A 12,712-nucleotide genomic window follows, 5' to 3' on the forward strand; every position below is an offset into this window, starting at 1 on the left:
ATCGTCAAAGTTATAAACATTTATAAACTTTTAGCATGGCAATAATCAAGAGCTCAACTTATCTGTCTGCGTGAGCAGCAAAGAAAAAGGACTGGTTCCGGTATTACTGGCTCTTATGGGGCTCTGCAGGAAGTGATGTGGTGTATGCATCATGGAAAATGTAGTTTGTTTTGCATAAGAAAAGTTTTCATTGGCTGCTGTGAGTAGCAATAAATAGAAAGAGAAGCATAATACGAAGCCTCTGGTCCTGTAATGGAATTGTAAAGGATGGAGGTAAGGCCTCATACATTCATCTGGCATTTCCAGTACTGCTAATATTCATAAGCTACTTGCTTCCTGTCAGAATGCCTCTGACCTGCTGCAGACACAATTTGTCATAGGTCCAGCCCCTTCTACTGCCTTGTGATATTTAAATGACATGAAGATCCCCTCCGAGGAAAGCTGCACAATGTGCCCAATAACCACATTTTGCCTTGGAACATCTCTTCACTTTATGTGGAGGATGTGTGTGGTTTACCCCATATGAAGTTTAGCGGAGACAGCAATGAGCAGTAATAAGTATTTTCTGTGGTATACTTTCATACATTCAGTATTTCTAACAGAGTTGACTATGTCAACAGCCATTTAGGAATATATTTCACTGGCGCCCATAAGATGTCCCACACCCAAAAGAGGACCATCCGAAAATCTTCCACAAATACCCACTCTCTTTCTGACTTCACCCTTTAGTGATCAGCTACGATTCACAGTTTGACTGCAGTGTAATGTGCTGAAATGTTTGGGAATCAATTCACCCCATCTTTCTTGTGAAGGGTATTTTGCCAGATAAATCGTATCATGCTTGCGTTTAGCTCTTTAAGATACCTGGCTCGAAATATAACCGGGAGCACAGTGAAGAGAAAGAGAAATTGAAGGAGATGTATTCTTTTTTAAAGTAATGTCATACGTCCCAACCCAGAGAAGGATAATTAGTTCCAAAGCACCAGTTCCTTCTGCTTCAATGCTTTGAAACTTGCAGAATCCAAGCAAAGAGCGGATCAAACCCTGTGGGATCCATACTTGTTTTCAATATGATTCTTGGTATTATTTAAAACAGTTTTATAAAAAACATATAAACAATAAAAGGTCAAAGAATGCTACGTCCCACCTCCCTTCTTACAGCTTCTGGCCAAAAATCGTCTCCCAATCTTACAGTACTAAGCAAATCTTATTCACATTTCCACACTGAACTCGTTTATTTTTGACTCAGTGGTATCAGGCAAATTATGTTCTCAAGGCATGAAAATTTCCCTGCACCAATATCCTCTGACTAATGACAATAATTCGAGTTTTTGTTCTCATATATATGCTGTAGTCTTGTGTGACGCCAAAGCAGTCTATTGGGGTAAATATGACATGGGTATTGCGGTTAGTGACATGACATTACTGGATTTGGAGGATGCTTATTTCCATGTTCCTATACAACCCAAACACAGAAAGTTCCTCCGATTCACAGTGGCAGGTAACCATTAGCAGTTCCGAGTCCTACCTTTTGGCCTCAAATCTGCTCCCCAAGAATTTCACCAACTTTCTGGCCCCTTGCGGATCCAGGGTCACCAAGTATTTCCATATTTGGATGATTGACTCCTGAAAACTCCATTGGTTCGTCTAGCTGCTACAGCTACAAGAGATTGCATAGATCCGTTCCGCAAATTAGGCCTGTCTATAAACTAACACAAATCATAGGTTTTTCCTAGTCAGACAATGACGTTCCTACGGGCCGACCTGGACACCATTCAGAACAAAGCTTTCCTCTCGCAGGAAAGACAGGAGCAGTTACAATCCTTGGCTCTCAGACCATCAAAAAGAAAGTGCACTTCAGTGAGGTCATACAAATCTCTATTGGGCATGCTCTCCTCCACAATCAACCTAGTGCCACTAGCTAGTCTTCACATGAGGCCGTTACAGAGGAACTCCAATGTCAATGGAATCAAACTATGGGATCCTTCGACGACGTGATAACTGTCTCTCCGCGAATAACGGAGGTGTTCGAATGGTGAACTTTCAAGTCACACCTCTCTCAGGGCCTCTCCTTTCTGCCTCCGATTCCGAAATTCATAGTCACCGCTGATGCTTCCATGGAGGGTTGGGGAGGACATCTTCAAGACCTTCAGATTCAGGGAAAATGGTCCTCGTCCCGACATAGGATGCATATGAACAGGCTAGCGTTGAAGGCCATTTTTCCTCCCTGCAGGCTTTCCTCCCTTGGATAAAAGGTTTATCGGTGTTGGTCCGTACGGACAACACCACAAGCATGTTTTACGTCACCAAACAAGGAGGAACCCAATGTCTTACTCTCTATCAGGATGCCCAGCAGCTCTGGAGCTGGCTCACTCTTCACGGAATATTCCTAAAAGCGGAACATGTTCCAGGGCTTTGGAATACTCTGGCTGACACCCTCAGCAGGATCAAAGACAACTGCCACAAGTAGGAGCTCGAGCAAGACCAACTTAACAGGATTTTTTTTACATTGGGGGAAACCAGCGCTGGACCGGTTTGCGACCCACACCAGCTCCAAATGCTGGTTCTTCGCAAGCAGATTCCCTCTCCCAAACTCTTGGGGTAATGCCCTTTCAGTGCGTTGGTCCAGAATATATGCTTACGCCTTTCCACCCATTCCACTGATACCCAAGGTCCTTACAAAAATGCCGCCTTCGTCTGATAGCCCCCAGATGGCCCAGGCAGTACTGGTTCACAGAGCTTCTCCTCCTCACGGAAGCCCAGCCAATCCGTCTGCAACCGACACTAACTCTGTTGACCAGGAAACGAGGTCAGATATGTCATCCAGAGCCAGCATCTCTTCGATTGCATGCCTGGCTCCGGAATTCTTTGCATTCAAGGATTTTACTATTGTGCAAGAATGTAAAGACATTATCACCAGATCTCGTGTGGATAGCACCAACAAGACGTACAGACTGAAATGGAAGCAGTTCTACCTTTGGTGGCGTCAAAGCAAAGTACATCTGTATCTCTGCTCCAGAGCAAATCCTACCGTGCTTACTGTCTTTGGCAAAATCTGGGCTGGTATACTCTTCAATTAAGTTCATCTCGCAGCTATCTCTCGATATAGACACTCCCCAAAACATCTATCTCTATGCTCTACCAGAGTTGTACAGCAATTCATGAAAGTACTATTTCATACTTATCCACCTATTCAAGCTCCACCCCCTGAGTGGTACTTAAATGTAGTCCTATCGCAATTGATGAAGCAACCCTTTGAGCCCATCCATAGGGCGAACATCAAATACCTGACGTGGAAAGTAGCTCTCTTGCTCATCCTAACATCAACTAGAAGGGTTAGCAAAACACAAGCTTTCACCATAAAACATCCTTTTCTTTGTTTTACAGATAAAATGGTTAGCCTCAGGATAGATCCCAAATTCATCCCTAAGGTTCCTTCGCAGTTCCACTTAAACAAACCTGCCATTCTCAGGACTTTCTTCCCTGATCCTTCTACACCTGCGGAACAAACACTACACACTCTAGACATCAAGAGGTGTCTTAAATTCTACCTGCAAAAAACTAAGTCTATCCGCGAAACAGATCAACTGTTTGTAGCCTATGGACAAGGTCATCAGGGCACTATTGTTTCCAAAGCTACCATCACAAGATGGATCGCAACCACAATTTAGTTTTGCCACGATAAGGCCAGGCAAGCCTTTGTCAAAGACAGTGAAAGCACACTCATCAAGAGAAATCTCTACATCGGGTGCCATGTTCGCAGGGATGCCACTGAACAAAATCTGTAGAGCTGCGACATGGAAGACGGCTCATACGTTCACGCAGCACTACTGCCTGGAGTCGACACAGCATGCTGATGCAGACGTGGGACAGTCAGTACTACGCCATTAATTTCAGTATGGGGAACCTCTTTAGTAAGAGGATTTCTTTTCTGTTGTCAATATTGATTTGCATTTGAAAATGTATCTTTATTATCGTAACACTGCGATGTGAACAAGAGTTAACTACCAGCCTCAGGCACACACGAAGACAGAAATTACTAATGTAAACAGCTGTATAAATATGCTATGATATGTACTTTGTAACCAAATTAGTTACAATGTATATGTGAATTGAAATGTTGACCACACAAAATAAATACATTAAAAAATATATATATATATATCTTTTTTGGTTATAGAAGTTATAATTGTTTAAACTGATGATAGAGATATTTATTTCACATGCCAATGCCTTTATATTCATTTACTTTTACACCAGTACACTCCTGTTGTGAATACATTTGAAATATTATTGGCACTATCCAATATCCACTAAGGGTGCTTATTTATTTTACATTACTGCTTGTTATTCTGATTCAAGCATGTGAATCTATGAAAGATACCCCAAAACTGGATAATAAATAAGTTACTTACCAGTATTGGTATCTTTCATAGATTTACATGCAACCCACCCTCCTTCCCGGAGAGGCTTCCCTTGCACTCCAGTATTACTATCCACACTTGTGCTGGAAAATCTAAGGGATTCAGTCTCTCTTGGGAAGGTTCTAGATGGTGCTGGTTACTGATTGGTTGTATTTTGGTTTGGTCCTTTTTAGGTCTCGCCTAGCGAACGCAGCGCATGCGCTGCTTTGCCTTGGCGAGCCTATTGTTGTCGGTTTGGTTCGCTAAGGGAGACAAACCATGTGCGCGCCTGGACAGGCGATGTGCACGTGCACCGCATGGCGTCTCTTTTGCTCGCGGGCCTTTCCAGGCGCGCACCGCACGGCGTCTCTTTTGCTCGCGGCCTGTTTCGATTGCAAGGTTTGATAAAGGATTTTTCGGACAATACAGATTTTCGTTTGGACTTGTTAACGATGCCTTGAAGAATCATTGTAAAAAAAATTCTCATGTGGACGAAAACATGAAATAAAAAAAGCAAGCACAAAATGCGAAATATATCCTACTGCGTGCCCGACAATGCAACCTGAATCAATTTAAAGAGATGTACTGGCAGCCTACAGGCATACAAGCCATCAGCAGACAACGATGACATGAGAGGTGATAAGGTATTCTGCAGACACGAACCAGGGCACAGCAGAGGCAGTTGAGAGATACGGAGATTCAAGTCTTACCTAATTAGGTAAACCTCAGAAGAGGAGCTTTATGTTGTCACAACACCACGGCATTCCATGTTTGTACACTTAACCTAGAACGCACTTCAAGTCAAACCAAACTCAAATTCTTACGTGTCCAGATACCCAAATGTTGACATTTAATGACCACTGCTTTTGACAAACAGACCCCTCGTTAAGGAAACACGCAATGGTTTCATGCTAGAAAACTCAATCGGCACAAATCATCTTTCTATTCCTAACTGTTCTGAGTTTCCATTGCATGCAAACAACCTGACAGCCAGCATACGTGCAAAATTCCTTATGCAGTTCAAAAAATGAGTCTCGTCTCTACTCCAAAGAGATCTCTCATAGGCGATGACAATTTATGATCATACAAATGTCAGGTAAATCTGTGCTCAGAGGAAGTTAACATATGCTCAAATTCTTCTGTTCTACAAGGATGCCAACTGAAGCTAGAACAGAGACTACTAGACAGTTAAAAGGGGAACTCCTTTTAAAAGTAAGTGCATCCAAACCTTACCCCTTGAAGACAACCTACTCGCAATTCTTCTCTCCCATCAGCTGCCCCACCACTACTCTCACCGCGTAATCCTTTCTGTAAAGATAAAACCTGCATCCTTCACCTCTCCAGGTGACCAGCTCTCTTTGGCACTACTCAATGTAAAACCTACCCCATCGAAATTTCTGCAAACATTAGTATATACCCTGCAGGGTGGATGAAGTGAGAGTCAAACAATCCTTTTATATCAAATCCTCTATCATTTTCATGATCTACTAATCTATCATCTACTAAAGAATCAAAGTAAATTAGTACGGTCCAAGTGACACTGAAAAAAGCTAATATCTCAAACACTTTAAACTTTGCGTTAAAAAGGAGGGGCAAAAGGTGCAATGCAGAAATCTTTGTAAGTTGTCCATCTTACGTTTACATTTTTACCATGGCAAACACCTAGAAGGATGTTGTCTTGAAACAGGTACTAATATTTTCGCCATAGCGCACTCCATAATACCTCAATAGCAGAAAATAATTTAGACGGGGGAAATTATTGGAGATATTGGTAAAAAATGTATTATATAAACAGCCTATAAACGTGCAGAACATTTTTTAACATTGTTGAAAAAGAAAGGCTATGCTATTTTCAAGTCAGACACTTGGTGAATAATGTGCCAATCAGAGAAGGAAAGCCAGAATTCGCACAGTATTTCAATGTGTCTTAATAACAATTTCTAATTGTTTTTCAATTCCAAGTAAATTACTTTAGGTACCTCAAAAACGAATTAAATATACATAGTAAAACCATTTTTAGAAATTAAGGAAAAAAAACTTAGATATTGGCCCTAAGAATACATTAAAACAAGATTCTTTTTTCTAACAAGTTTTTAGGATTTTTTTTTAAATGTGTCCAGACACAATCATCCTGAAGTGACCAATAACAGGAAAAATATCAAAACAACCAGATTTTCGAGGTCTTCTTAAAAACAAGGAGATTAGTAGTGGCACACAACTGTCATGGGGAAAAAAAATATACAATTTGTCCGCACAGCAAGCAAAAATAAAACAACAAAAAAACAGCGACCTATAAAAGTTTTTATTGCCAGGGACAAGAATAAACTGCATCTTTTACATTCACAACAGTGGTTTTATAGACTATCTATTCAAAATGAAGTGTCACAATGTCTTCTCCTTTGCCCCAGAAAGGAAGGGAACAAGTATATGCTTACAGATTACTCTCAGGAAAAAAAGCACACCGTAGATGGCATATCATGGTTAACAGATCCTGTGAGACTAGGTGCTCACTGGGGACAGATTAGACAAGCTAGTAGATAAAGTCTAAAATAGAATGCCAGTCCCTTCTTAGGAATAATTACAAACAAGCATTTGCAATGCAATAGTTCTTGCTTTTACGTGAGTTTTAGCTACTGGCATTGTAAATCACAATAACTTTTATTTATGTTTTGGTTTATAAAATATAAATAAAAGGCATTGTCATTTACAATGCTAATAGCTTATACTTGTGTAAATGCGAGACCTATTGCATTGCAAATGCTTGTTTAGAAAAGGAGGTAGACAGGCTATTAAATGCTTCGATTGCCCGATGATATCCTGTGGAAGTTTTTTAATTACTGCTTTATTTATATTACCATGGGACTCCCACTTCGACGACGGGAATGATTCAAGCATGTGAATCTATGAAAGATACCAATACTGGATAACTGCAGTTACACGTAAGTAACTTATTTCTTCCCTCCCATGGAGCTTAGCCTCTAGGCAATACTTTTGATTTTCTGGCTTATATCCTTCCACTACACGTATTTAGACAACTACGTTTTTAGATTGAGCCTCTAGACAGCGCACGCTGTGTTTGTTCAGAGGTGTATTGTTGTTTATCAACAACTTGGAGGGGCTTGGAACTTGCCTATTGCTTATCATGCTTTGGCTTTCCTTGTCATTCTCATTTGCCTGCTTCTTATTGGTGCCCCAGTTTGACAGACATTTGTCTCTCCTGTGGAGTATTGCCTCCTTATCATTGCTTTGATTGGCTGGCATCTCTGCTTTCATTGCTTACTTTTCAAGCACTACTATATTCTTTATTGTTGAGCAGTCCATGAGAGTACTTGTGTGCCAACTGTCTCCCTCCTGTACTTCTCACCCCCTGCTTTGCTCTGTTGCACATCCCTCTCCCGCCCACATACCTTGTGTTTCCTGTGCATTAGCTGAAGCCCACCCTGGATTATTTACCTGAAACTAAAAATTGAAGAGATAGTTTTAAGCGTGACCTGCATACATGTGTTGGGAACCTTATTCGAAATAAACAAGCATTTCTTTATTCGAAATTGTTTTTGTTATTTTTCACGTTGATAGTTAATGCTAATCTTGTAGGTAGGGGTTTACACGTGCTGCTGTTCAAAAAGGGAAAGGAGTTTGGGACAGATCAGGAACTGGAAGAATATTTGAACCGGAGGAAGCCCTTGCACTTAACTGAGCTATTTATTGTGGGAAAGGCCGTAATGTGCACAGATAAAATGCTATCACTCACAGTGAGGGAACCCAGTGGTTGAAGTGGGCTGACCCATTGTCTCATGTGTGTGGTGGGCGGAAACAGCGAGTGAATGGCGACTTAACTGAAAAAAATGCATGAGGGGAATGATAAAAATCCTCTATATATGTACAATACGTAATACTTCTCCTAAAAACCATAGTCTAGTGAGTTAAAACGATCTCAAAACCCTGACCTAAACTCGCTCAGTGGTATGGGAAAACACTTTTTCAGTCTGTCCATTCGGGTAATAGTTGTTTACAGCCACTCAGTTTAACGATGACACACATCTAAGTGCTTAACAATTTCTTAACGTTAGCTTGAGTTGTTGCTTGAAGAAATGTTTGGGTTCTTTCAGTGATCGCGTTTTTGTTCTCTGTGCCAGCAGATTTAACACTAACACTTGTTTTTATTTTCAGCGTCCAGAGGTCCGATTACCTGAACACGTTTGAATTTATGGATAAACTTGCTGAAAACCTGAAACTGAAACTGTCATCCCAACCGAAACTTTAATTCTTGCTTCGGAACACCAGTGAAGAAAGAATCTTTACAAGAAACGTCGAAATAGTTCTGTGTAGTCTTTCCTAAGTAATCATTTTCGCCATCAAACAGAACAGAAATGGGAAGTTCGGGTTGTTTAATTTAGGTGCTAGTTTGGTTTACATTTGCCAGTCAAATATACAGTGCTACCAAAATTTACAAAAGCCTGATTTTAGACGGTGTCCATTATTTGCTATTACTCGTGCTTCAGTTGCCCGTTTTGCCCGTTTTCATAACCACACTTATCAAAATATAATTGGAGAAATAGGAGGTATTTTTAGGTCTCGCCTGACCCAGCGCATGCGCTGGTCTGGCGAGACTTATTCAGAGGGCTCCAAAAAGTGCTACCAGGCCAGCCTAGAGCCACAGTGCATGTGCGCGGGCGCGCGCGCCGCGCTCTACCGCCATTACTTTCACTTTTGCGGCCGCGTGGCCGCTTTGATATTTGATCGTGATCGCGATCACTTTCGCGGCCGCATGGCCGCTTTGCATAGCCAATAGGTCTCGCTTTTGGGACCTTATAAGTATTTAGTTATGCAACTGTTGCATGGCTAAACACTTATAAGGTCCCAAAGGCGAGACCTATTGGCTATGCCAATGCTTGTTATTCTCATGGCACTGGGATGTTTAAACCAATTGTATCCTTTGACATAGCTATGAAACAGAGGCGTAACAATAGTTGACGCCCCCCCCCCTGAAAAGTATATGGAGCACACCACCTCCCCCCTTCAGAGTCATTAAGGAGCCCTTTGGCCGGGGTACTGTGCTGTGGCGGACCCCTGGAGCTCCCTGCCCCCACCCCCTATACCGCGGGGAATTATACACTTCACTAACAAAACTTCACCCCCTCTGCGAAGTACACGGAGGGCCCCCCTTCTGGACTTACTCAGGAGCTCTCAGGCCAGGGTACTTCGTTGAGGGGGGCCCCTGGAGCTCGGGCCCTCCTGCACTGCTGGGGCCTTTGTTACGTCCACTGGTCACTGCTATGAAACCGGTAGAAAGGAAGCCGTCGAACATTCTGCCTCGAGGAATGTGAACAGACTTTAAACGCATTAATCTCAGGAATGTACTTAATATGTATTAATCGGTTAAACATTTTACATTAATATAAGGTTTATAGTAGTAGAGCTGTGTTAAAGTAGCATTGTGATATTTTTTAGAAACAAACAAAAGTATATTGAATACAAATTCACATACCCGGGCATAATCCTTTTTTTGGAAGTTGGTACCCTCCCCCTTCAAGACAAAGATTGTGGTCCCTCTGATACCAGTCGACCATTATTGCATAAAAGAACCCTGCGTGAGATCACCATATTGTTGTTTGGATTCTGCCCCTTAATTCATGACAGAGAGTCTCTTAAAAACTTGTGTGGGTCTGTAGCTGCAGCGGTTGAGGGGGAGACTTAAACTGCAGGGACAGCGAACCCGTGCTTTATGCGTTGCTTGGCTACTGGTGAAGACACACAGGGGGCAGGTTTGTCAAGATTTTCCGCTGCAGCAAAGTCTTGATAGGGCATGTATTTTTAAGAGCCCTTACTGTAGCGCAACATTCCTCTACTTTGCATGAAGGGGCCTTTTCTTGGGTTGTGCTTGGTTGTTCCTGGGCAACCACTCATGGGTTTTACCGCAAAGCGCAATCTACAAAAAATGTTTGTGGGCTTTGCTTAAAAGCATAACCTCTCCTTTAAACAGGCGCAAAGTAGAAACATTGTTTTTTATTTCTCCTTACATTTCTCATATTGCATGTGTGCTGCACTGTACGGCACACATTCAATATGTGCAATGTTTGCTGGATGGGTACCATATTTGTGTGGTGTTAAGCAGGATTAAAGAAAGTCGGCGCAGGGGAAGAGAGCAGCTCAAGGCCGTATTTAGTAAATGTGCCTCAGCCCTATCTTTGTCCCCTGGTGTCAGGCAGTGCAGCCATCAGGGATGCGCTTTGTATCTTTTCTGTAAATCCGCCCGAGTGTCTGCTGCTCTTGACTTGCATTGGAACGCTGGGGCTCTGGCACCCACTCTCCAGCTGATTAAAGGTGCATGGGTAATGTTGGCTTTTGAGGCATATCAGTTCAGTCTTGCAATTCAATGCTACCACTACAGATGAAGGTAACATGCTGCCTGTTACTCTTTCTTTGCATGAGCCTGGAACATCATCGATTCACGAATCCACAATTAACACCTTATAAAGCGCTTTAGGCGCAGTGCTTTAGATGGAACTGTAGAAGTGCAGGTAATCATTACATCAGGGAACCTGTTTGCTACTGAGAAGTGTGGATTCTCTCCCATTAAAAGTATTGTACTTCTTCTATTAAGTGTAGGTACTTTCTCTTTCAAACTAAAGTGGTGCAGATACTCGCTACATGGCAGTACCTGACCTTTTAAAGCACTACTTCTGAGATCAATATCTTTACATACTGTGTTTGACACTAAAGCAAGCTTTTAGCCTCCTAATGTATGCACAGTTGGTCATTACTATTCAGTTTGGGGTAAATGAAGCATGAGGTGAAAAGAGCCAGTAAATCGGCTGTTGAAACTGTTGACTTATCCTGGTAGGAGTGCTTCTCTGGAACCAGCATTCAGACCACTGAGACCACCAATATCCAACATGACTTATGTGAAAGAGAATGTTTTTAACCCTACATTGAGTTTTAGCAAACTTTTCTAGACTTCTAGAGTTTTTAGAATTAGTACTTTTTACAGGGAGGCTATGTAAAACAATCCCTCCCCTGATGCAAGGCTAGGTCACTAGCAGTGTGGGTCTCTTTTCATGCAGTTAACCAGTCATGCTCCTCTTTGAGCCCCACTTTCCTTCCCCATGGAGTCAGTACTTTTTAAGGGAAGCTCGAACCCTGGGCTCGTCAGTCGATTTTTGTTGATCTGCCTGACTGACGCGGAAGGAATGTGTTACATCCTCGACTTAGCGTTCTATTTCTAGGAGTATCTAGAAGTAAAGACGTTTGCTAGTCAGAAATGCAGAGAAGATATTCATGGCGTTGCAATTTATTTTAAGTGTTGCAGGGCTATAGCACTAAATGCCTTTAACATCCCCAGTGTTTGGAATGAAAATAATAAAAAGACGAACTCTGCAGTCCCTGCCCTTTTAAAGTACTGACCCACCCACAATAAATGAATGTTATTTTAAGAGGTGACCAAATCTACCACGGTTCGTTTAGATGCTGCTTTCAATGCTCACCTCTACTGTGAAAGAGAAAATCATTCTCTCTACGTCCAATGCAGCTACCTCTTTTCTTCTAGCCTCTGAACAGTCTTTTTTCTTTCATTTTGACTTAGTTACTGAACTGTCAATTAAATTAACTTCATCCTGGTACTTTTTTGATTAAAGGCTATTTTTTAATTCTAACAAATAAACAAACTAACCAATTTACATGGGTTTCACTTTTGTTGTTCACCTATTTCTTTCACTTCAAAACGTGCAGTACGCGGTAGCTAAGGTTACTGCTTTGTTTGTGCACCATCTCTGCCATGATTCCCATCGCTGTGTCCAACAAAAGAGTTTTTCACAATTCATATGGGCTAATGTAAGTAAGTACATGTTGGGACCGTTGGAGCTGCTGTGTCCATTACCCTCAGACTGAGTGACTTTCTGATTCCAGAGGTGTGTGTTTGTGTGTTGGCTGATAAGGTTATATGCAGTAAGAGGGGTATATGCGAACTGAGTTGAGGATGCTCAAAATGCAATACAAAAAGCAGTCTCTGGAACACGCAACATATGATCAAATACTCAACACTTAATAAATAAGAACTGAGCTGTACTGACACTTAATGAATAAGGACTGAGATAGGAATCTCTGGACTGAAATTATCTTCTGGCCTACAATACACTTGTATATAGACAACCATGATCTCACTGTATATTCCGTACACCACTTGAGCACTTTGCACTATTGTCACTTTTATTCACTTTGCATTCCTGTAAATAATTTGTCTTGACAGTCTACCTGTTTAATGTGAATATCAATGAATGATTTAATTCTGATATAAATAATATTAACAAGCC

General features: G+C 41.6%; 1 protein-coding gene across 2 annotated transcripts in view; it reads left to right on the plus strand.

Moving 5' to 3' along the window:
* The window catches only part of IDH1 (isocitrate dehydrogenase (NADP(+)) 1), a 310,669-nt gene extending 298,590 nt beyond the window's left edge, over positions 1 to 12,079 (plus strand). For both annotated transcript variants that reach the window (XM_085648837.1, XM_085648838.1), the window contains one exon: positions 8,574 to 12,079. In XM_085648837.1, coding sequence (XP_085504963.1) covers positions 8,574 to 8,667 — 94 coding nt within the window. In that variant the 3' untranslated portion in view covers positions 8,668 to 12,079. The remainder of the gene's footprint in view (positions 1 to 8,573) is intronic.
* Positions 12,080 to 12,712: the final 633 nt, after the last annotated feature.

This window comes from Triturus cristatus, chromosome 3_2, assembly GCF_964204655.1.
Source record: "Triturus cristatus chromosome 3_2, aTriCri1.1, whole genome shotgun sequence".
NCBI lineage: Eukaryota > Metazoa > Chordata > Amphibia > Caudata > Salamandridae > Triturus > Triturus cristatus.